This window comes from Branchiostoma lanceolatum, chromosome 18 (genome assembly GCF_035083965.1).
Source record: "Branchiostoma lanceolatum isolate klBraLanc5 chromosome 18, klBraLanc5.hap2, whole genome shotgun sequence".
Lineage (NCBI taxonomy): Eukaryota > Metazoa > Chordata > Leptocardii > Amphioxiformes > Branchiostomatidae > Branchiostoma > Branchiostoma lanceolatum.
In genome coordinates, this window is record NC_089739.1 from 9909687 (window position 1) to 9934999 (window position 25313).

Here is a 25313-nt window from a genome sequence, read left to right on the forward strand (position 1 = left end):
TTGGTGATGACGTCAGCGGTTGTCATGGTTACGGAGATTACCTCGGATCTTTTTAGCCAAGCTTGGCGAGCATCGTCCTGCAACACAGAAGTTCCCCTGCATGCGTCTCAAGTCACATGGTAAAAACTATTTCCTCTTTAGCTAACGCATCTTACAAGTTACACGGGCTTTGCAGAGCAAATCTCGTGCCAAAAATACATTATAAGAGATATATGATATCAGGTAGAAAAGGGTCACCGAAGCCGTGACATTTGTTATATTTCCTTCCAGTTAGATTGGAGAGTCGCAGCCTTTGGTTCGTGGATCAGTGCAGAACGAAATTGAGAGGGAATTGCCGTGCCAGTGAAGGGCGGTCAGACGGTCAGACTGCGCCCGTCACCAGGCAAGCGCCAGCACCGAGTCTTGCTCCAACTGCTGTTGAAAACAGGTGTTTGAAAGATCGGCCGGCACTTTTGTCTCGGTGAGTACTAGACCCCTTACTTTTCTTGCAGTCATTTTAATGAGATTTAGCAAGACGTGAAATTTGTCGGCACCTATTCGACTTCATGTGATCTTTCTTTTTATTCGATGTGTCCCCAATTATACATTCTATCAATATTGATTTTCTCTACTTAACCCATGACGTATAGATAATTTGCAGGACTAGACTCGTTACTTTTTTTAAGTTGTTCCAATTGATGTTGAAATTAGATATGTATAGGGCTTAATATTTGTCGGCACCTTGTCGCCTTTAGGTCTTCTTCTCTTTTATCAAGTGTGCCCTCAATCATGCATTTTATATAATACGGATTTTCCCTTGTCAAACCTCTGAAGCACAAATAACCTTAAGCATTAGACTCGTTACTTTTCAGGCAATTGTGTTTATTAGATTTAGCAAGCCATAGAATGTATCGGCACCTGACCGACTTTTGCTCTTTGTCCCTTTAATTTGATGTGTCCTTAATTGCACATCCCATTAATATGATGCCCCTAACTTAAGCCATAAAGTTAATATAATTTGCAGGATAGACTCGTTACTTTTTTTAAAGTCGTTCCAATTGATAATATAATAAGGTATGTACATGTATTAGGCTTTGAAATTTGTCGGCGCCTTGTCACCTTCGGATCTTCTTCTCTTTTATGTAGTATGCCCTCAATTATACATTTCATTAGTACGGATTGTCCCTTATCTAACCTCTGGAGTACAAAATAACCCGTATCACTAGACTCGTTACTTTTCTGGCAATTGTTTCCTTTTCGATTTAACAAGCCATAGAATGTGTCGGCACCTGACCTACTTTAGGTCTCTGTCTCTTTAATTTGATGTGTCCTAAATTGTACATTCCATTAATACGATGCCCCTTACTTAAGCCATGAAGTTAAGACAATTTGTAGTTCTAGACTTGTTACTTTTCTTTCAGTTGTTCGGGATTAGATATAAACAAGGCGTAGAATTTCTCGGCACCTGGGTGACTTTAGGTTATCTCCCCTTTTATTTGATGTGTCCTCAGCTATACTATTCATCAGTGTGAATTACCCCTTATTATCCTTCTGGAGTACGACCCTTTTTGGGACGTCATCTAAGATGAAATATTACCGGAGGTTAGACGCCAAATCTTACCGTGATTGTAGAATGAGTCAGTCTTGAATTAATTGCGAGTAAAAATTGGTATCACCTGGGTCCCGCTCCAGCGAAACTAGAAGCTCATTTCAATCAGGTTTCTTCACTCTCGCTGGTGGAAGAACTGGGAGAGAGACGACTGCACAGGTAGGTCCGGTCTGTCATGTTAGTTATAACGTTAGCTTTCAGAAAAGTTAGAAAGGGCCTCACATTTTTAGTTTTAATAAACGAGAGATGATGCTGGATCATGGACAGTTTGGTGTCCTTTTAGTTTTTCATTCTGGTTTTATTTCTCTCGGACCAATATTTGGAAATATCAAGAATGTCTTTGAGATCTTACCTTCAGCTGTTTTATTACAGATAAATAGCCTATATTTTATACAGTATGTCTTCTATCCGTATATACTACGTTTAAAACACATCCGTGAGGCTGTTTGCCAATATCGACCTCAGCAAGTTAGCTACGTTCTTGTACGGGTCACTTGCCAATGTATGAATTTCATGTGTTATAAGCCGGTCATAAACGTACATCGCGACCCTGATTTTACTGTTCGACAACCATGTCCAAAAATGTATCCCCAATTTCTAAAGTGCCACAAATATGTCAGCTTAGTAGTGTTTCGCCATCAATCATAAGAATGCACTGTAGTGGCCTGTACAGAGCGTGCTTTATTCTACAACCCCTTGCCCATAAGGTTACAAAAGCCGTACATTTCCAGGCTTACTATGAAATTTTAAAGACTTTCTCGAACATCTGCGCCCTAAATGTGAATGTCAGTTGAAAACTAAGCTGTAATAATTATTAATAACGATTTAACTGAGCTGTAATAATAGATATAGCTGTAATAATTACAAATAGCCACTGAAACAATAATGTATAGATTTAATGCTAACTAATCTAAAGCCATGGATATGCATCAGTCCGCCAGTGAGTTTCTCTGCTCCAATTCGGGACGATATAATGAAAGTGACCCGCCTTCAAACCCGAACTAACTATGAACAGGTAAGCTCGAGCGCCCCTCCCTTGGGACTAGACCTACTGTTCCCCGTGCCTTCACACTCCCTTGCCTCCAATAGTCTTCATTCTTTTAATAGGCTCGTCTCCTGTACTGAATAGGTAATCAATGAACCGGTGCGCTTTACGCTAGATTCTTGCTATGCGATATCAATGGAATTTTTTCATTCAAACACATTCTACTCGGTGTGATTCTAGTCTGTATCTGTATCTGTTTAGCCGGTGAAGCCCCCCTTTGGCGTAACACACTAGCTTCGCAGGTACGCGGCGCGTAAGCAGCTGGTTATATTTCACTGAACGGTCTGTCACACCTAACTAAGATTGAAGTACTCGTTCTTGTTCTCAATACAGAATTGACATTTGGTGAGAGGTATTCTCCTTACATATTATTACCATTCTTTGAAATGCTGCACGTATCCTTGCCCCAGGAGTTATAAGCCTTGATATACCATGGCTATGGTATATCATCTAAAAACCCAACGCTGGTTTTCATTATCTACTTATTATGCCTTTTCACCAAAACGATATCAGGTTGCGATGCAGCCGACCGATGCTGCTGTTGATGAATATATATAAAAAAGAGCCTTTATTCTGGAGATGTATCTGATACGCTTTTGAAACCGCAACAGCGTAAGCTTAATGCAAAGAAGCAAAGTTGGACGATTCGGGCTGCAGCTTGAGATCAATAACATCATTGAACCATTCCGGCCATTACAGTCAAAGCGGCTGTTGCTTTGATGTAAGGGCCACTTATTTAATGGATCATTGTCAGCGAAGCCATGCTCTTAAATACATTATTTCTAGAGCTAGCCACGTTACTGTGATGTTAGTCTTCGTAAGCTTACAATTAACATTTTCATCTCTTTTGGTATGTTGATTCTGTAAGATTCTGATGGTTTGAATAATCAGTAATCAAGATAAATCTTATGCCCTTTTTCAAAACTTGTAGATGTTGGTCTGACTATATCTCTCTTTTGGTGTAGAAAACTTTAGGTCAAAGACCCCTCGTCTTAGGTTTGTTATTCAGTGTTGCAGAAGGTCCTATAAGATTCTGATTGTTTGAATAATCATTAATCAAGATTATTCTTGTGCCCTTTTTCAAAAGTTCCAGATATTGGTCGAACTATATCTCTCTTTTGGTGTAGAAAATTTTAGGTCAAAGACCCCTCGTCTTAAGTTTGATATTCGGTGTTGCAGAAGGTCCTATAGTCTTACTGGCTCCATAGATTTACAGAAGGCTTCCTCTTCAAAGGTTTCGCAGTGTGATCAAAGAAAGGTGTTACCTCATTCGGCGCCGGATTACTGTCTTAGACACCCGTGTTGACGTGATAGATAACCAGCTTTGGATGCCCTCTTGGTACAGAATAATTTACAGGCTTTATACTTAGCGTGCATCAAAGGAGTGCGATATGTTCAGCCGGCGGTGGTCCATCGTCTGGCAGGATGAAGTTGTAACACCTGTCAGATCACAGACATATTTCACAGTCTGAGGGTTCGTGTAAAGGTAATATTAATGGCTGAGTATGCCCTCGGGTATTATGTGCTCAATTGGGTAGTCAGCGGCCCGTTTGTAACTTTTGTATGAAACCATAGGTGAGACGCACTCTCCAGGCAGAGGAATGGGCCCGTCTGTTTTTTTGACGTGTTTTTAGGCGGTTTTGTCGGGCTTTCTATTTTGCCCCGTTTTTCATCTTCTTTTCAAAATTGGAAGTCCAACAAAAACGCCTAAAACACCTCAAAAACTAGCTGGACCCATTTCTCTGCTTGGAGAGTAGGTGAGATTATCCCTGCAACATCTGAAACACATTTAGCTTATACGACATCCGTCGAATGCTTTTACATTGTGACCCTTGTCCCATGAGAGTGTCTGGTACCAGGCAGCGCAATTCTGCTCATTGACCTGCATTAAAAGATGCTTATGTTTCACACCCTGTGGAGAGATATGTTGTCGTGGAACGACACCTTCCGGATTACTGTCTTAGACACCCGTGTTGACGTGATAGATAACCAGGTTTGGACGACCTCTTGGACGGACTCATTTATAGTCTTAGCTTCACGGAATCCTTTATAGTCTTCATACTTCACACACATCAAAGAGATACAGTATGCTTAACAAGAGGTGGTTCGTCATCTGGCATGAACACCTGTCAGATCAGAGACATATCTTAAGGCGTTAAGGCAACGTTACTGGCAGAAGAAGTCCTCGGGCATCATGTGCTCTATTTGGTAGTCAGCAGTCGGTATGTATCCTATGTGTGAAACCATAGGTGCGATGATCTCCGCAACATCTGAGCACGCATTATTAGCTTACGACATCCATTAATATGCTTTTAATATTGTGACCCTTTTCCCATGAGAGTGTCTGGTTGACACTACGTAGTCGCAGGCAGCGCAATGCTGCTCATTGAGCTACATTCAAAGATGCTTAGCTATTAGGCTTCATGCCCTGTGGATATATATGTTGCCTACCAGGCTAGCTATAGGTGTCACGTTGACGAAAGAATGCCTGGCCAAACAACTGCCAGTGAATGTGGTGGATGACTAGTGTCAGGGGCAACTTCAGCCTTCCATTAACGCTGCTGCTTCTTGTACGCTAATGCTAATCTCCTAAAGATGTTATTTTCATAATTTCTTTTATCAATCAACAAAATGATATAATGCACTCTAACAAGGAGTTGATTTCAAACATCACCTCAATAAGAATTACAGCTGTCAAAGACAAAAACAATCCTGCAGATATTTGTCTTAGGCAGCAAGTTATGCTATTCTTTTGGTGCTTCTTAAAGTGTTATTCTGACGCTTGGTGGTACATGTTTCGGCACATCCTCCTTATGCCCGAAGACAGTGGGGTGCAACAAATACAAGGCCAGGAAAGGAACAAATTGCACAAACCTACTATGTGTCCTGAGAACAGACCTCAAAAACAAAGTAATGGGAAACTTGAAAACTGCAAAGAAACTCAAAGAGCTACGGCAGCTTGCAGCAAAAAAGACACAGTGAAAAGAAATGAAGAAAGACTGAATGCAGCCAGAGGTTGTTTCCACAACTACCTGAGCTGCAGAACACAGTGGATCATCATTTGACGCTTGAGATTTTCGTCTTGGGTTGTTCATTTCTTGCTCCTTACATCGTCTGTACATACTGCTAGAGTTGGGAAAGATCGATGGGTTCAGTCTTCTTTCCGTTGCTGAAGATAATATTTTTAAGATCTTTGTCTTGATGCCCGTTTTCTGCCCCTTAGATTACCCTTGCGTACGTGCTCATTGTCAAACCTGAGAAAATGACAAGAACCGTTGGGTCTAGTTTAAATCTTCTTTCCTATATCAAAGGTGATCTTCTTAAAATCCGTGTCTCGGGTTGGTCGTTTTGTGTTCGCTAAATCACCTTTGCCCATGGACGTGTGTGCCCATTGCCATGCCACACTTGAGAAAGACCGCCTGGTTAAAATATTCTTTCAAAGATTGATCTTCTTAAGATCCTTGTCTTGATTATAAGTTGCTCGTTTTGTGTTCCTTGAATCACATTTCCCAGTGTGCGTGTCTTTCTATTGCCACACTTGAGAAAGGCCTATTTATGTCCTTTTCGTCAATCTCCCTAAATCACCGCAAGTGCCAACGTGTGTATTTGTATCATATTGCTACAGTTGACGAAGACCACTGGGTGTACTTTAAATCTTCTTCCTGAGATTGAGCTTGCAACAGGCGCGCCTTTCTAACGATCCATCAAGGAGTAACAGTGGACATTCAATAATGACGGTCTCTGCTGGGACTAATCTTCCCTCGTTACACAGTACCAGCATGATGAATGAGACTATCAAAGTCAGACGGCTTCCTTCCGAGATCCTCAAACAGTTTCTTCTTCTTTTCATCAGGATCCTAAGGGTGCTTTTTAAAACGTCTCGGACTTCAAGAGCCGAAACTAATGAGGAAACCAACCTATGAAACACGCATGCAAAGTGACAGTGACGTGGTCGTTTTCCAAAATGCTCTTGAGATTCTACCCGCACTACTAAGACGTCATACGTTAATCAAAAGAATCACATTCTGATGTGACGATAAGGGGAATGACTACAGTAAGACAAAAAAGCATGTTCCTTTTACCCTGAAGTAATGATGCATGAAATACTGTGGTATTATGCTTCAGTGCTTTATTAATCATACGTTATGCAAAAGTATTTTTCTACATGGAAACTCCAGGGAGAATCCCAGCATTGACAGGCCCCTAGACCTTATATAGAAAATATGTAAGAAAAAGGCTGTCAAAAGTCACTTACTTGAAGTTTATATCATGAAAAACTCACATTCGCAGCGTAGTCTGACCTTTAAAGTTTCTATCTACTGATTTTCAGTCGATTCCCACCGGCGCAAAGCGGTGAAATCGCATCCTAACAAGCCAAGATGACCTTTGACCTCCCTACACAAGAAATGCAAACTGCACCTATTTCAAAGTGTACCGGACGCTCCAAACATGGATAAAACCCTGTTTTTCTAACTAAACGAAATAGCCATAACCCTTACCTGTCAATTCCAGCTAAAAAACGCCAACATTTCCAATAGAAAGGCCTCCTGCAGTTACTTTCAACAAGGCTATACAAGGCCATCTGACATAAAAATGGCCCCTTTGCGCTTGCCTGTAATCGTGACCTTTGGCCTTCAATCTTCATTTCCCCTCTTCCCTAAACCATAATGACAATTAAGTCTAAAGCTATTTTCAAACACAATTTTCCCACTTGTAAAGTGGGAGCCTGGGTCATAATGACAAGGGCAGAAAGAGAGACAAATCTGAAAGTGCTTGCATGCAGACGTTTCCCATCATGTGTACGTATCTGGTGGTATCTGTATCTGTATCTATATGGCCGGTACAACTGCCATTAGGCGTAACACACCAGCTTCGCAGGCACGCGGCGCGGAGGCAGCTGGTGACGCCAGCAGTAAGATGGATAATGGATGTAGATCAAGTTTAACATTCATTTCTAAAAACGCATCGAGAGGCTGTGGGATGATAACTCTTTCCATGCAGATGTTTTAAGACTTCATAGGAAATTCATTCGTCCCCTCATTCCATCTCCCTGGAGCTTAATGACATTAAATGACGGAAAGAGGAGACTTAATTCAGTGACTAAACATGGATGAATTTGCCCAGAACATGTTTCAAAATTTGATTTCGATCAGACAAAATTTTGTTACAAACCTAGGGTTGGCAACCTAGACATTATACTTCTGCTTTAACTGTAATGTCCAACACACGTGAATTTGAATTTTATGATATAATCGTGCATATGGGATTGAATAACTGGCGTATCTGATGCATCAAAGATAGTCAAGTGTAGTTCTCGTGTCCTTTAATGAGATACTTGGTCCCGTTACTTCTAGTTCACTTAGTGTTGACTCTCATTTTTCCTGATACAAGACTTGACACCTAGGGCAGCTCCATTCAATCGCAGGGTCACTATGTCAATAAATGTCGGCTCTGATCACACATACTGCATGCCTATCGCTATTTATTTCAAATAATGTTTGATGTACGCGCCCAGATATTCACTCTAAAACTTGAAATAACGTGCCTCAATAGACAAGTAACCAGCCATGGAGAGCATTCGTCAATCAACCAAAACTTATTGCGTGGGAGCAAATTGGTAGTCACCGATCATAGTGGCGACACGCAGTCCGACGAGACGCAACAGTCTAGTCTCCAAGCAGACCCAACGGTTGCAAAGACCGTATCCAACTGGCAGAAATAATTTTTTTGCAATCCTGTGCCTGGCAACTTCTCTGGCTGACTGGAGCTTCTCTGGCTAGCTTGTACGATTTTGGAACCGTAGAGATCTGCTTGGAGATTAGCAACAGTCTATGTGTGGTTGTGTGGCGTACCTGCAGGGTGTTCGGCCCAGAACCAAGCGGTCCCGGATGGTACACTTCCCGCCAAAAGACTGACGAAAGATGCTGTCTGAAACGTCTGACTGTTCCCAAATTGTATCCAGTTGCTTGGGTGACTGTTTTTTGACGGATGTCTTATTATCAAGGTATAACTTCTTATAGTTTGAAAACTATCCATTACCCAGTTCAAAGATCACACACATGAACTACTGCATAGCTGGGTTTGCTTTAAGGAACCCTCTGGAACAAAGATAATGTAAATATTGTAATTTGAATAGAATAGAGGACGAATGCCATTTTGCAACAGAATGTAGGTTGTATAACAAAGAGAGAAATGAACTGTATAGTCTTGTACAAAACCTACTTCATGCATGCACTCAAGTACTGTAGAAAAGTTCATTTTCCTACTGAAACTAGTCAGACAAACCTTCAATCGAGAGACATATCTGTTTCTTTATCTCTACAATAACTGACAAGCGATCGAGGAGAAGTTGAATTTATCTTATGATAATTAGTTTTATTTTGTATCTGTTAACCGCATCTGTTCACCATGTTTTGCTTTGTTGTGACAAGCTGTACTTAGCCCAGTTCGGCAAAAATATGCAATAACGGTCTTCATTAAACTTAATCAATCACAAATCCGTGCCTAGATTGACGGACGAGTACCACATTGCGGGACATACCGCCTCCGGTACTCTTCGGGGTTTTTTATTTCCGCCCATTACCTGAAGAAACATTACCTCTGCATCCCCCGTGCATCGTTTCACGCTTCATGATGAATTCACCACGTGTGTTTTCTTGACCTCTGTGGCACAGAGCATTATCTACCTCATTTGAGCTGCCTCACCAACGGAATAAATGCATGGAATGACTTATACTGTACTTTGGAATTTCACGGAACCATAAAAGAGTGTTGCAGCCCTTTTTCTGTCAATCTTAAAAACGAAAATGCACGAAAAAGTACCCAGGTTCAGTGACTCAATATATTTTTCTTTGGAAAATTCAAGATAACAAGATGTATTTATCGAATTGCACCAGTTGCTGCACTGCCAACGGCAAATGATAAGTCTATAGCTATATTCGTTCAGTCACTGTCGGTTATCTGGGATGTGTATTGTGCAATGTGTATTGCAAAGAATGCTGGGAAGTATATCAGTCCTCCTCTGACTACGCACGGTAACTAAAGCGTCACATGGTGTCAGTAAAAATTACTATCAGACGATTTGAAGAAAAAAAAACACACAACGTTAATGGGTTCTAAGAATACTACACCTTCGAGTATAAGTGTCATTAACACCAGTGTTGAGAAATATCCGGATGACGGTCTCCGTTGAGAATACCTCTTAGTGGATTTCACCATTACTATTATACCGAACAGCAATGACAGTGACTGGCATACTATACAGCACAGAGAAAACTAACAGGACATATTCAAGCCACAATCTCAAGACCAAAGCCACAAACGTATGATAATCTATTGGATGAGTACGCGAAAAAATAGTTACTCAAGCAACTGGATAAAATTTTGAAATAGTCAGACGTTTCAGACAGTATCCACTGTCTTTCGTCAGTGACTAACGATAGGACTGAGAACACCAGGTTTTATACCGAAACTCTGAATAGAAATGTTAATTAGGTTAAGACAATTCATGATGTCTTGACGTAGTCTTCAAAAGAAGATTAATTCAAGACAAGTTTTTATGCTAATAGTTCAATTAGCTCCTGTTTAGTACAGTAACTAAATGTTGTTCGTCCAGGGGTGGGGGGTGGTGGGCAGTGCATTCACCCTTCAACGCGTAGACCCCCTTTCGTGTTGTACATCCTAAATTGTCTTAACCTCATTAATATATCTATTCAGAGTTTTGGTATTGAACCTGCTTTCCCAGTCCTATCGTTAGTCACTGACGAAAGATAGCAGGTGCTGTCTGAAACGTTTATCCAGTTGCTTGAGTAACTATTTTTGGCGTATCTTACTACCTGGATGTCTAACCTTCATCAACGTATTTGATGAGTAGGCTGAACGTGCAATGCTGTACACAGCATGACTAATTGACTTTCATTAACTCAGCTTTACTCTAAGTATCATCGAGATCATTTTCATTACATTCTGGGAGACAACATGTCCTAAAACTCATTTCATGACGTTTGATGGATGGGAATTTAAAGGCACGCTCTTTAGAATCAATCATTTCAATGCAGCGGGGATCCACGGTCTTTTGTATACCCAGGAATAATGATCACTGACGGCCGACTTCGGTAAGCATGATACATTAGTAGTAGATAATACTGTGACGTCCTCAGGCTAAGATAACGGCGTGCGTGGTACTGATTGATCACTTTTAATTTCTCAGTGATTGAAAAGCCGAGGATGTGATGTATGAAAAGTTGAGGCAAAGTTTGGAAACTATCCGCTATCCATTTTAATACCATGCACATTAAATGTTATATATTAGGTAGGTCTGCTTTCAGGACTGTTTGTAAAAAATCCGTGCCCACAATATGCTCCAAATTGCATTTTTATCACCTTTTGTACGGCAGAGTGCTGAAAATAGAGTCAATCTAATGCTCAATGCGTCTCTTGGTTGGTTCCAGGATGAGAATTGTGGCAGTGAGTGAAGAAAGCTTGTCATAAACCATCACCAGAGTCAGAAAACATAGAAGATGGGTTCACATTTCGATTAAAAACACATCAAACTCATGCATACAGACGAAAGGCTCACCAAACTCATACATACAGACAAATGATCTCACTCATACATACATACAGACGAATGTAGGAGCACATCAGACTCATACATACAGACGACAGAGCTCACTAGACTCATACATACAGATGAATAACACGGCCTTCACATTCATGTTCATTCACTTTTATCACGTACCTGATCTATGAGCTGCCTACAAGCTTTTTTTAAAAATCTCTCTAATGCAAAAACGCTACCTTCAGGCATCTATGACATGAATGGAGAATAATGACATGGAAACTACGCAATGACAGTAAAATTGACTCACAGCTACCCACCACTCAAAAGCTAACAACCATAGCACTTCTAGAGGGTGAGATCTGAAACATTGAAGTCCCTTTGCAGTACCGTAGAACGCCACTAGGGGGCCATTTATCGAACACTTGGCCGTCGTCTCCCCAACACCTACTGTCATGAACCTCCATCCACTGCTTCTCGTTTACATACATACAAACAAACAAACATACAAACAAACACACATATATATACACAGTCACTCAAGCACACACGGCACCGAAAACACAACCTTCTGGCTCAGGTAAAAAAAATCCCATGTTCATCTGTGATTCAATAAATTCAAAGCACGCTCAGAAACGAAAGGCTCACAGACCACGCGCAATATTCATCTCATGTGCGAAACGAAATGATTTGTTAGTTTTGCAATGATCCATTGAGTGTGACAGGTTTTGCCATATCGCCCTGTCTACGCCGGCTGGAAATTAAATCGCTCTTGACGTCGATATCACGCATGTTAGACACTACGCCTCAAGTTGCTGCCTGCTTTAAATCGGCGTCATAATTCATGCGAGCGTCGGCCGAATTTGTAGATCGCCCGTAGCTCGCCGAATGTCAAAATCGCCCGAGCGTCGACCGTGCTTTCCAATGAAAATCTCGGGTGGCGCGTCCGTCAAACACTTAAAACTGAAAAATCCCCCATGAGATGGTACCATCTCTTGGACATGGATAAAGTCACAATCGACTAACCTGGTAAAAGACCAATATTTGGATCAACTTCGATTTCTGAAAATCGCCCGAAGCCCGCGTAATCGACAAGACGTTGGCCGTACTTCGGCCGAAAATGCACATCTGAAGCTCTCCAACACGTCGGCCGAGCTGAATTTCTTATTTGTGACGAGGGCTTTACCGAGTAAACGGCGTGAATATACTCCCGTCATGTACACAGTCGTTATGATCAAGATAATGTCCATTTCTTACGCCCTTTTCTTACAATATTACATAGACGGAGTACAATAATAGCAAAGTTTGACATATTGGCGACTTTCGTTTTGATGGTTTGTGGGTTGAGAGGACATTCGGGCCAGGTTCGTTATATGAAAAAGAGTTGACGCGATGTTTTAAACTAACAGTGACATTTTTTTTTCATTGGCATTACTTAAGTACTGAAAAATGGGAAGAATTTCAAGCCTTAAACAGGCCGATGTTTCTTATTATCAGTAGGCCCGTTATTTGTAAGCACATTTGATTCTAGCCATGTTCATTGTATGAGAAAGAGTTGGCGCGATACTTTTCATTGAATTGACAGCAACATTTTATTCGTCTTAATAGGCAAGTACCAAAGAATGAAATGAGATAAATGCATACTCTTGTACAGGCAGACGATTCCTAAGACTAGTTTATGGTGCCTGGGGGGAAGTATCTAATCAAAGACGAGATCATCTTGAGTTTTCTCCTACACATGATGAACCTCTAAGCTCACGACCTAAGTTGTGGCTCACTTAAAACCTTGTGCTCCCATGACTCTCGCAAGCAATCGTTGTGCAGCATCAATAGACGTCTCTTCAAGGAGAGCGAAATTGACTAACGGTTGTTGCCAGCAGGCAAACGTTTGTCCAAGATTGAGGCATAACATACAAACGCTGCCTTTGGAAAGTTTTGCTTTGAGTTTCGTTAAAATGGCTATTTGGGGGGTACCAGCGATGTAGATGTAGATGAAAATAGTCTCTCAACTCGAGGACAAAATTGACCGGCGATTGTTACGTGAGACTTTGTCCTTGATTGGCGACGGACAGACGAGCGCTGTCTGGGGAAAAGTTTGCTTTGAGTTTTATTTTTCAGTTGAAGTCAGTTAAAGTATTTCCCAAACCAGATGGTGGAAAGAGCGGCGACCATCTCCGTTCCAATAGCCCTTGGGCCACACAACTATGTGCAGTCGCTACAGCAAGGGGATAGTCCTCCGGTAGTAATGTGTGTACAACTTTCAGTCTTTCTCAAATTAGTGCTAAAAAGAGAAAGCAGTATGTACCATTTTTAAGTCTTTGGTATGACCCGTCTGGGGATCACACTCACGACCTACCGTGTGCAAGACGAACACTGTACTCACTTGGCCATTGCACCGGTCTTTTGTTGAATGAGGCTTTCAAACTCTGTAAAACCTCCCAAAGTCAACTACATATATATAACCTACTTAAAAGTTGCACACTTTGAGGAGAGGCTGTCTTATACAGCCTTAAGAATAAAAGCGTAGCTAAGCCACAAGAGATATGCTGTGGCATGAGCTAAAATAGGCAATATGGTTCCGTCAGATTAAATCTAAAGGGTTAATCAATGGGGGGGGGGGTTTCACAGGCTGTGTGCTGATATGTCCCTTGCGTACGCCAGGTCAATCTCAGATAGAGTGGAACAACCTCTCCGCCAACATTGTAGACAGGCCCTCACTGGACACCTTCAAGAGCAGGCTTCTGCCATCCCACACGTAGTCCAGACGCTCTGCCTCCTCCGTCCGTTTGCGTAATATTCCTAATGCGTAGGTCTCAATTAGAAAAGGGGGCCCCGACGGGTAGTTGACGGGCTTTTTTTTTGCAATTTCGGGCGCTACCCCTACGTGGCTCCGTGGGGCGCCCTGAGGCTACAGGGCTATTTTTGGGTACGGCCGGGACCCCGAACCATTTCATCTCGGATTTAAAATCAACGCGGGACCCGGTAATAGATAGACGCCGTGAGCTAACCGTACGCTGTCAAGGTATGTGAACTGGGTGACATTTTCCGTTGGTTGGTTGTGTGTTGTGTGTCCCGGCAGTGCACCGGCCGGGACTACACGGGCACCGTCGCAATTGGGCTGTTGACTATGAACCAGAACCAGAACATCAAAGACGCCAGAAGCTCCCAGGGGACATTAATCGTGACACGACATCAATCATTTCCTCCCTGATTACTTCCTCTTGTTGCTCCCTTTCAGAAGTAACAACATTGTGCTAAACGAATTAGCCTATATCGCTTGTATGATTTCCCAGTTGTAGTTACGTTTTGGGATGTCCCAACTGCAGACGGCACGGTTTCGTGTGTGATTTATTGCTCTTGTCAGACCAATCATGTGTAGGTTTGGGTAAGTGTAATTAATTTGATTAAACATGAATGGGACAAATAAATCTGGGACAAAGGGTGTGTGATTCGGAGAGGGTACTCGTGGTCATTAACATTTGCAGGAATTATGTCTCTAGAACTTATTTTTTACTTTTTTTTGGTGGCGACTCATGCAAGTCGTTGATTAATTTTCATCACACCGCCAGAACATAGAACAATACGTTGATGCAAAGAAAGAAGAACAAATTATACAGATATAAAAGCTATGAGCTATGAAATTAACAAAGTTAATTAAAACTGATAAGGCGATGTTCAGAAATTGTTATGAAAGTGTTGCGTATCTTTCAAAATATTTGGAGATTAGGGAAGATTTGAGAATTATTCACCGCTGACAGGAAAGAAGATCCTCTTCAAAGAAACTGAAATAAAGAATCATATGACAGATTATTAGGAATGCACTATAAACAACCTATTCAAATTGCCGGAGAGTCGCTCACTGTTATGTGTAGTTAAGGCAGTGAAAAGCCGCTTAAAGACGGTTACAAACAGCGTGACAAATGCGTGAGTGTTATCAATGTCACACAGATAACCTGTTACCGATGTTCAATGATTCTTATAGTACCTTCATACGTGTTCGTTTGTCAAGGCAGAAATTAAAGATGCATGAGAGACAGAGTGTGCTTGATCTTGTGTGGAACTCAGGGTGCATTAAACGTGGGTGTGAAAACCACTGGCAGTCGATACGGCCATGACTTGGCAGCTAATTGACGAAGCACTCTCCCGTCATGAGGAACCGAGGAGGAGCGTGCCGAATTAGGGCAGGCCTCGTCTAGTTGCGGGAGTTGTACAGAGACACAGTGCGCGTTAAGCCGGCGTCACAATTCATGCGAGCGTCTGCCGAAGTTTTAGATCACCCGAAGCTCGCCGAATTTCAAAATCGCCCGAGCGTCGACCGTATTTTCCAATGAAAATCTCGGGTGACGTCCGTCGAACATTATAACTAAAAAAAAACATCTCTTGGACATGGTCAGAATCGACTAACCTTGTAAAAGGCCAATATTTGGCCAAAGCCCGCGTAATCGACTGGACGTCGGCCGTACTTCGGCCGAAAATGCAAAACACGTCGGCAGAGCTGAATTTCTTATTTGTGACGGAGGCTTTAGGAACCAGGGCCTTTGAAGCCAACAGAGCAGCTAACATTCAGAAGAAGAAGGAGAGGAGGAAACAGCGCTCCAGCCCTGTCTGGTCCTTCCCGTGCAGCATCTGTGGCCGTTCATGTGCGTCAAAGATTGGTCTTGATTCTCACATGAGAACTCACCTTGGCAAATGACTTGCATGCCTACTCATCTGTCGAACTGGCAGGAGAGTCCATGGGCCATTATCATCATCACAACGACACGCAAATCGACAGGCTAGACACAGAAGCACGTCCGTTTGGCCCAGGGGCGGCTCTGCTGGTTTCTGTGTGTGCAGAGACAAAGTCTTAGTTCTTAAATCACAAAACGTGCAAAGTAACACTAATGGGCACTGAGGGCTACGGAGGATAATACGTTAAGCTGTAATAAAAGCCCGTCAAGCCTACAAAGGTCGATGACATGGAAGTTACCTCTGACAAATACTTGTGGTGTTTTACGACTTGCGGAAAGTTATCTTAAACATACTAACAGGTAGTTCAATAGCCTTTTCAAGACCGTAGGGACAGTGGGTTGTTATCCACTGTGTCTTGGGCTCGGTATTGGAAAGCGGAGCCCATCTCTCTCCTTCCACTGCCTTTTACCTCCCCAACCGAAGTCGAATACCCATTTTTACACCTGGATAGAGTCAGGAACATCGTGTAAAGTGCCTTTCCCCATAACACACGGTCTTCCAATCGCGCGTCCGCTATATAATAGCCTTGGCAATGGGTCATTCTGCGCCACATTTCGTTCATATCTAAAACATGATCGATGAAAAGGAAGAGGAAAAATAAAGCTAATAGAAGGAAATACCCGGGGCTGTATTGTACAGTGTTTTCATTTATGTTGCTGATGTGAGTCCAGGTCATACAGACTTGGTGACCTCCGGATACAAGTTATTCAAAACTCGTTGAGAACTTAATCTTGTTTTCAATAAAGCCATTCAAACGTTCTTTGAGGCATCGCCTGTAGAGTGAAGATAAGAACTTTCAATATGTCTCCTGGACGGTTTCCGCAATCGTGTCTACATGTTACCAAATCCGCGCGAAATTGAAGCCGTTTCGTTCCACTAGGCAACCTCAATAGACCAATTTTCGAACACACTTAGCTTACATCTCCTCTAGGGTAGATAGGAGGATAGTTGAGGGTCCAGATTGCCAACTGAGCGCTCGCTGAGAGCCAGATTCTTAGAATGCGTGGAGTCGAATAGCCAAGTGGCTAGGTTAGAGGTCGAGTTCACCGGTTCGATTCAGACATTCTGTCCTTGGAAAAGGCACTTTACACGACTTTCCTGACTTCACCCAAGTGTAATACGGGCACCCAACTTCGGTTGGGGAGGTAAAAGGCGTAGACGGAAGGAGAGAGTTGGGCTCCACCCTATGTCATCCCCTGTGATTATATATATTGTACATATGTAAATACTTTGCGTTTGGGATCGCATCTCATTTATATGTATAAGCAGCAACACCTGTGCAGCATTGCTATATGAACCAGTCAGAATTGCCTTGAAGAAGGTGACAGATGGTCACCGAAACGTCGGTGGAATAAATCTCTTGGTTGTGTAAAAAGAGTCTTTTTATTCAGTGACTTACCAACATGATGAAACTATTCATTGAACCTACTGTCCATTTGGCCTTCACCTTTTTAGTACATCTCATAATTCACATTGTTCAAAATAGCTTTATGCTTCCATTACTTTCTCTAATATTCGCAGACTATGATGAAGATAAAAAGTAGAAGATACCATCATGGTTTTCAGCAATCGGTAGACACGACTTCCGTTTTGTGAAATCACTGCAGCGCATATTGTCGTTATCAAACCACTTATCTGGCATTGGTGATTCAACATATGCAACCTAATTCTTCCAGATAATACTTTAGGCTTGATTTATGAATGAGGATTCCGTGGTAGCATATCACTTCTTGTCTTCACTAGGGATAAGCTGCAGGTTTAGGTGATAACAGTCTGAGCCGTTTCTTGAATCGGAAATGATTCCAATGCAATCATGCATGTTGGTCTAGACAATGCGAGATTTGCGGTCGTCTCTGATTATTCTAGTAACTTTAAAAGTGTCTTTTCTCGTTTGCCAGGTGTAAAGAAGACGTTATCACCTCCATGAAAATGTCTGCCAGTTTGCCTGTGCGCTTGCGCATCCGTTGCAATATCACCTCTTGACGGATTGCAATGATGTTTGGTGTGTTGGAAGGGGTTGTAGATGCAAAGGTCAATGTCAATTTTGGGCCTCCTGGTCGCCGACCTTGGTATTGCAGCAGAGCTTACTTGTATCTTTGGTTCTGGACATGCTATGGTCTTGGTCTAATAATATTTGCCACACTCATAGACCTTAGTTACCCTGGTAATGAGCTAGTTTCGCTCACGAATAAGCCCCGACGGGTGACCTTTGGTTTCTCATTTCACTCCTCTGGGTGCGAGTGATCAGTGAAGAGTGAAATTTGCTTTCTGGAGTTGGCAAACTTACCTATCTGGACCATGAAATGGCAAGCCCTAAGACCCGAAGAAGATAACCATGACGAATTGGATGCGTGAGTTTACGTGTGTTTCCCATTCATTTAACGGACCGTATAGTTTGCTATTGATAGATTGATTAGATGCTATGCTTCACGTCTTCCCTTGTAATGTTGCATTAGTCACTCAATCTGGGTTTGTAAGGCGCACACCTTTATATAACCAGGACTTCTGCCTGATACTTTTTGTTATGTTTATCTTGTTTGATTTACCCTCCTGTAAGTCGAAGAATATTAGCATTGCTTATGCTTGGGTCACATTTCCAATCCGGGGCCTGGCCGGGCAATATTTTGGAACGAAAAGTATGATACAAAAGACAACAAAAACACAAAACGTACCCAAAATTATTTAAGAACATAGCTTGTGCAAATTTATTGACATACACTTTGATTTTTCGTTTCCGTAAACAGCCCGGCCGGGCCCCGATAAGGAAATGTGACCCTAACATTACACAGATTGCTTTGTTATATCAAAATTTCATCTGTGTTGGTAGAGATTATTCGGAAGTAAAGTTGAACTGTGATATGGATTTGTTTTCCTTATATGTTTTCATGTAACATATGTTTTGGATTATGATTACTTGCAATTGTGTCACTTATGTCTCAACAATCCTCTGTAACTAATTTTTCAGTTTTGTCATAAGTTTATTTTCTTTGTTATTCTTATGATTTTACAATGTTGCAGTGTGGGCCCCATTCAAAATCAATTTGCCAAAATTGAATGGGCTACTCAGCCGTCTGAAAATTTAATAAATAAATAAATTTCCAACACAAAAATGTGACTTACTCAAATTTTGGACTGCCCAACTCGTCTTTGTCAAGGAATGAGTGATCCACCGCTTCTGTGACGTCACGTTTTGCATATAGAACACGTGAATTGTTGAGCTGTGGATCATAACTTGCAGAAAGTTTATTTTATTATGGCGCCCGTCTCTGTTAACGTAAGGTTGTAAACATGAGTTGAAAATGTCTATAACTCCAAAACAAAAAGGGACACCCAAACCCAATTACCAAATCCAAAACCTAAATATCACCCAAGGCTATATACAGTTACATATCGGTATCGAACTGAAAGATCAATTTTGCATAATCTCAGATTTAAAGACATGAGGACGCACGTGCACTGTTTTTATTTTATTTTATATATAGTACAATATCAACATGATAAATGGAAAACAGAACACAATCAGTATTAATCCTATCACAGATGTGTCACATTATACATTGAGCACGACTTATTTCCCGAGAGGAACATTATACGGTATGAAATTATTTAATATCCCGGACGTACACGACTGGAAAACCTCTGGACCCTGCCTGTGACCACGTACAGACCTGCATGTGTTCCTAATGAACCGAAAAATTGATGTTTATATAAGATAGATGCGCGCAATACTTCCGCTTGTATTGCCAAGATGAAGGCTTCTTCACTCAACTAGTTACCTCCGTGAAGGAGATCACTGACCTTTGGCAGGGGTACTGATTTTTGTCTGTGTGTGCGTGATCGCATGACTCAAAAACCAAAAAACATCGTGTAATGATCTTACTGTATGTTCGTCTGTATTTGTGGGTCAGCCGTTACCAGCGAAAGCTGCCTAGGCTGACCCAGTGTAATGGCTTGTCTTTCATTGTCAATAAATACAAAATACAATACAAATACAAATCTTTTGATGGATTTGTTTGAATTTTGTTATCTGGCTAGTTATTGAGATCCCAATAAAATACGACGATTTTGGGCACCGTAGCAGTATTTTTAGGTGTGGAAGAATTAAAAATCGACACCCCCATCTTGAAGGTAGTGTGGTACAGTCCATAAAATCAGTTGTCGTTTTGCATAATGTTAGCCTGTGTTATACAAGCTTGAGTCAATTAGTTACTCTCCAAGCAGAGGTTGGACTCCGGCTCGCTACACCACCTTGCACGTCATTCATCAAACTCAGCTTCGTATGAATCATTACACCCAGGAGTCGTTAATAAGACGTTTGTGAATGACCCATGATATTGAGGTCACACCTGCTCCAGTGCGTTTCGTCGTGGTCTCTTTATCATGTCAACATCACTAGCACGACTCTTGTTTTTTTCCCGCTGGACGATTTAACTTATAGCTAAAGCATTCTGAATGGGCGTTTTAATAATCTCTCAGTGTATAACTATTCTTTCATCACTCTTCTAGTGTGTAATCTCTAAGGAGCAGTCTATTCGTGTAGTATTGCTATTAAATGGTAGTTGACGTACTAGGTTTATACTCTTCGATCGTTAAGCCTCCGTCACAAATAAGAAATTCAGCTCGGCCGACGTGTTGGCGAGCTTCAAATGTGCATTTTCGGCCGAAGTAAGGCCGACATCCTGTCGATTACACAGTCTTCTGGCGATTTTTAGAAATAAAAGTTGATCCAAATATTGGCCTTTTACCAGGTTAGTCGATACCGACTTCGTCCATGTCCAAGAGATAGTACCATCTCATGGGGAATTTTTAGTTTTTAGTGTTCGACGGACGTCGCTCGAGATTTTCACTGGAAAATGCGGTCGACGCTCGGGCGATTTTGAAATGTGGCGAGCTTCGGGTGATCTTCAAAGTCGGCCGACGCTTGCATGAATTTTGACACCGGCTTTAAGTTCCAATCGTTCATTCATTCTTCCAGTTTTATTTTGACCTAAATCCTTAAATGTTCTTCTTGAAAGTGCCTATTTTACGAACCAGTAACTGGGGCATACAACTGATTCTTCACTCAAGCCCCCCTCTCACTGGACCCGCGGCACCCTGGCGACCTCGCTGCGACCGAGCGATTGGACAGAGCGCTCAACGAAGTTCACCGATAAAAAAACGAATCTTTTTACGCTTTCTGTGTTTTGTTGTCTTTTTAGTAATACTTTACGTTTTGCATGATTTCCCATTATAAAGTCTAGGGTAACGTAAATCCAATTTAGGCCGCAGCGAGCTCGAGGTCGCCAACTTTTCGCAGGTCCAGTGAAATGGGTGCTTAACAGTGCGTTGGCGCATTCCTATTACCGACATTTGTAGCGCGCATTGATTTTTCACTGTGTAAATCAAAGTCATTATGCCCACCAGAGCAAAGAAAGTAGGGCAATTGGTGATCGTGAAGATGGTCGATATAACCTGAAAACTCTCATTAGGTTAAGCGTAGCTTCCACCAGGCCTTCCGACGGGGGTACGGATCTTAGAATTCGGCAAAAAAAGAAAGAATTAGCCAGGAGAGTCAATCAACGGTAAGGTTAACATCCCCCTCTCCGGTTGGCTGCCCTAGCAAATTTTTCTCCCTGTTAGCCAGCGTAGTCAGTATGTGAAGTTGATGGTGTTCTTTGTAATCCCCTTATACATTAGGGGATGCATCAAAAGAGTTTTGCTAAGGCCACACCAATTTAATTTTTTGCTTCTCGGATTTTTTAAAGAAAAAAAATTCGAGCGACAGGGCGAAAAAAGAAAAGAAAATTTTTGCAAATAGTCTGGGGTGAAGATAAGGGTTTACATAACATAAAGAATAAGAGGATTATTCAAATTTCAGCTTTGTATGTCTCATTTTATGCAATGCACCCCTCTCTTTGATCTAGTACTATAATTTCAGTAACAAAATTACCTTCTGCCATGTAATATATGGATTAATACTGAGAAATAGTTTTAATAAATGAAAAATTCTAACTTATGATCAATATTACCACACTTTTTAGGTATATTCAGGCCTTTATACTCTATTTTGGTGGCTATTGAGTTTTACAACTGAACAAATACAATGTAGTAAAATTGGGAGTTAAAATTTGTGAATGGGAATAGTGAGCCATTTTTTTTTCAAAATGGGAAAAACAGAACAGGCTATTCCAAGAAGCAACAAATTAAATTGGTGTGGCCTAAAATATTTTTCTTTGTTGAGAACAAATACAGGAGACCGTTTTTGTACTTTGATGAACATACTCAACACTGATTGGTAGAAGGTTCTCTATCCAATGGCCTATCATTTTCTGCTACTTTTTCCATTCCTAACCCTAAATTTGTCTTCTAAATGGAGCTTTTATATATAACAAAGGCATCGGTTATATAAAAAGGAATTGTGTTGCAATAAAAAGCTGTTTAACTGTCCAATAGTGAAACATGTCATAGAAAAAAAACTAATACTTGATATTCACTCAGTCAAATGTAAAGATAGTAATAAATAGTGCAACAATTGCTGACCTTGGCAATTGCGTATTATGTGAAGTATTTCTTCGATACAAGTACCTAGTCTTTTTTTCCGTAGGATTGTACATGTACGCAATGATTGGTATCAAAATGCGTGGGAGCAAGAATATTTTAGACTTACCTCAGTCCGTGTCTTTTGTTTTTTACAGGTTCAACATAAGACGTTCAAAATATCCAAGGCTCCGAAGCGCCGCCTATCAAGCTACTTCCATCATGCAACCGTTAGGAACGAGACAACGGTGTGTGTCTGGCATGATAAAACCTTTTTAAACTCACAATAGCTGTACGATAAATATTACTACAAAATTAATCCATGTTTGAATTTGCATAAAGAGATTTGAACGTGGAAAGGGAAGAAACATGGAAGGCTGCGACTACGATTCTTCGGCCGAGAGGGACAACAATACAGATGACACGTTTGATTATTTCCTCGAGAACCTGTCAAATCAGACAAACACTAGTACAAACTGTACAATGCCGGCTTGTGAAAAACTCGTCCTACATAACCTGATGCCCTACTACGTTGTCTTCAGCCTGTTAACTCTGGCGGGTATTGTGGGGAACGCGCTGATCATCATAGTGCTTCGGAAACACGTGCGAGCCCGAACGACTGCGGAAATCTACGTTCTGAACATGGCAATAACAGACATGCTGATGCTGTCAATGGTGCCGGTACTGGTAACCCGCAATGTAATGAGTTACAGATGGATCTTTGGCGACTTTCTGTGCCGTGTGTACTATCTCATAGCCGGATTGAACATGTTTAACACTGTGTTCATCCTTATGGCTATGAGCGTGGATAGGTACTTTTGCGTCTCGCGACCTCTGCGCTCGTTGGACTGGAAAACCACCAGGACTGCAAAGATCGTCTGCACGTTGCTATGGGTGGTTGCCACGGTGATAGACCTCCCCTGGGTGATCTGGGCCGACATCATCCCGTATTGCGGAACTCCCATGTGCCTTTACGATTTCCCGGCCTACCTCGGGGACGAGCGGTTTTGGGAGCGCCTGTCGGAGATCGGTGTCCTCGTCTTGTCGTTTGTGATCCCGATTATCCTGATTAGCGGAACACACATCGGGATACTGTGGCACGTGCGGAACGCGGGCGCCGGCCTGGACAGAACGCAGCGGTCGCAGCAGAAGGTGACGAGGATGGTGTTCGCCATCGTGGTCGTGTTCGTCATCTGTTGGTTGCCGAAGAACGTGGCGTACCTCGCCGAGCGATTTGATTGGTTCGAAACGCCGACCGAAATCCAGATCGGCTTCGAAATGCTGCTGATCACCAACAGCGCCATCAACCCTTATCTCTACACCATATTTGGGCAACACTTCCAGAGAAGGCTCATGGGAATATTCTTCCCAGCAAAGTTAGTACTTTGTATTGACAGTTAAAGTTAACGCGCCAAATGATAGGCACTTATCATTTGTTTGAACCTTTGTTTATTCATGAGAAGCGAAAATCGGCCTACAGGCCGCTTTTCATTGAGGTCATTATTATCAAAATTGACTTTCATTCTTTCTTTTACTTATTTAAACGTCTTGTTTTAAAACCTTCTTCTATTCAACAGATGGGACGAAAGTATTGTCTATTTGTCTGTGTGTGTGTGTGTGTCTGTGTGTGTATCTGTGTGTATGTGTGTGTGATTGTGTCTGTGTGGGATGGAAGGGTCGCAGAGCAGTATGGGTAACGATCTGATGTCGTCCATCTGTGATGCCTTTTCCATGCCTTGTTCGAACCTTTTTCCAGACATAGGCAAAGCCTGGTGACAAGAAATACCGTCGTCATGAGATGCAAGAATGAAACGCCCTCTGGCGATCGCCGTCGGCACGACATCGCCCCAAACCATTATTGTTTGGAGGTTGAGACACACGTGGAGAAGACTGAAGACCGCAGCCTCTCAACGTCGGAGAAAGAGGCAGAAATATGCGGCCATGTTCAAGTGGAGGACACTGTAGTCTAATCATTGGGTTAATTGTTATACAGATACCGCGTGGTCGGACACCATGCCGCAATAGGGTTTAGCAATGTTCCTTTACTGCAAAACAAACGTTAAAATCGGAACATCGTCAGAGTGGGACCAAAACTTTTACTTTAATGGCACGGACTTTGTTTTTCCAGATTGGCAGTATACAGAACTAAGTATACACAACAGTGCTGGTACAGCAATAGTATGGACTTCTTTAGTCTGCTATAGGACACTAATTCTATCTACACTAATTCTTCATAGGACATCTCCAAGAGATTGAAATTCAGAAATATTGCAGTACATGATAGGCCATAGGGTTGTTAAGGTCTGCTAGGAAAATGTACATTGGTTTTGATGTGCTGTTTCTATCTTTATTGTAACGCTTTTAGATATCAAAACTGAACAGTTTCGTAGTGACCTATGACAGGTAGTGACCTATGACACGACCTTTGAACTGCTGAGTCAGTGGACAGCAACCAACCTTAAGGCACCATGGACAGGTACGCTTAATATCGAGTTATTCAACGGTGAATAAAGGTTGAACTGTAATTTCCAATACAAAAAAAAAATATTCCCAAATTTTCGACTGATCATCTCCAGTCTTTGTCAAAGAATGAGTAGTCCACCGCTTCTGTGACGTCACGTTATGCAGAAAGAACACGTGACTCAGCGGTCTGGAGTTTATCAGTCGAACATTTGGGTTTTGTGTTTGAAATTACAGTTGATTCAGACGAATTCTTAGTTAAGGACGGTAAAATCGGTTCGTGTGGGACATTGTTGTCCTTAAAAATTTCATTTACCTTTGGAAAAGCATTAGGAAGTCATGTCTTGTACTGTATGGTACTCTCCAAGCAGAGGTTTGTGGAGAAGATCGTAACCTTTTTATCATGAGCCTTT

At 41.8% G+C, this 25313-nt stretch overlaps 1 protein-coding gene across 1 annotated transcript; it reads left to right on the top strand.

Annotated features, from left to right (window-relative positions):
- The first annotated feature begins 275 nt into the window (after positions 1-275).
- On the top strand, positions 276-24813 carry LOC136424366 (somatostatin receptor type 5-like). The gene is made up of 3 exons (XM_066412935.1): positions 276-460; positions 22599-23816; positions 24197-24813. The coding sequence occupies exons 2-3, from the start codon at positions 22810-22812 to the stop codon at positions 24408-24410; spliced, it is 1221 nt and encodes a 406-aa protein (XP_066269032.1). The 5' UTR covers positions 276-460; positions 22599-22809; the 3' UTR covers positions 24411-24813.
- The last annotated feature ends 500 nt before the right edge of the window (positions 24814-25313 follow it).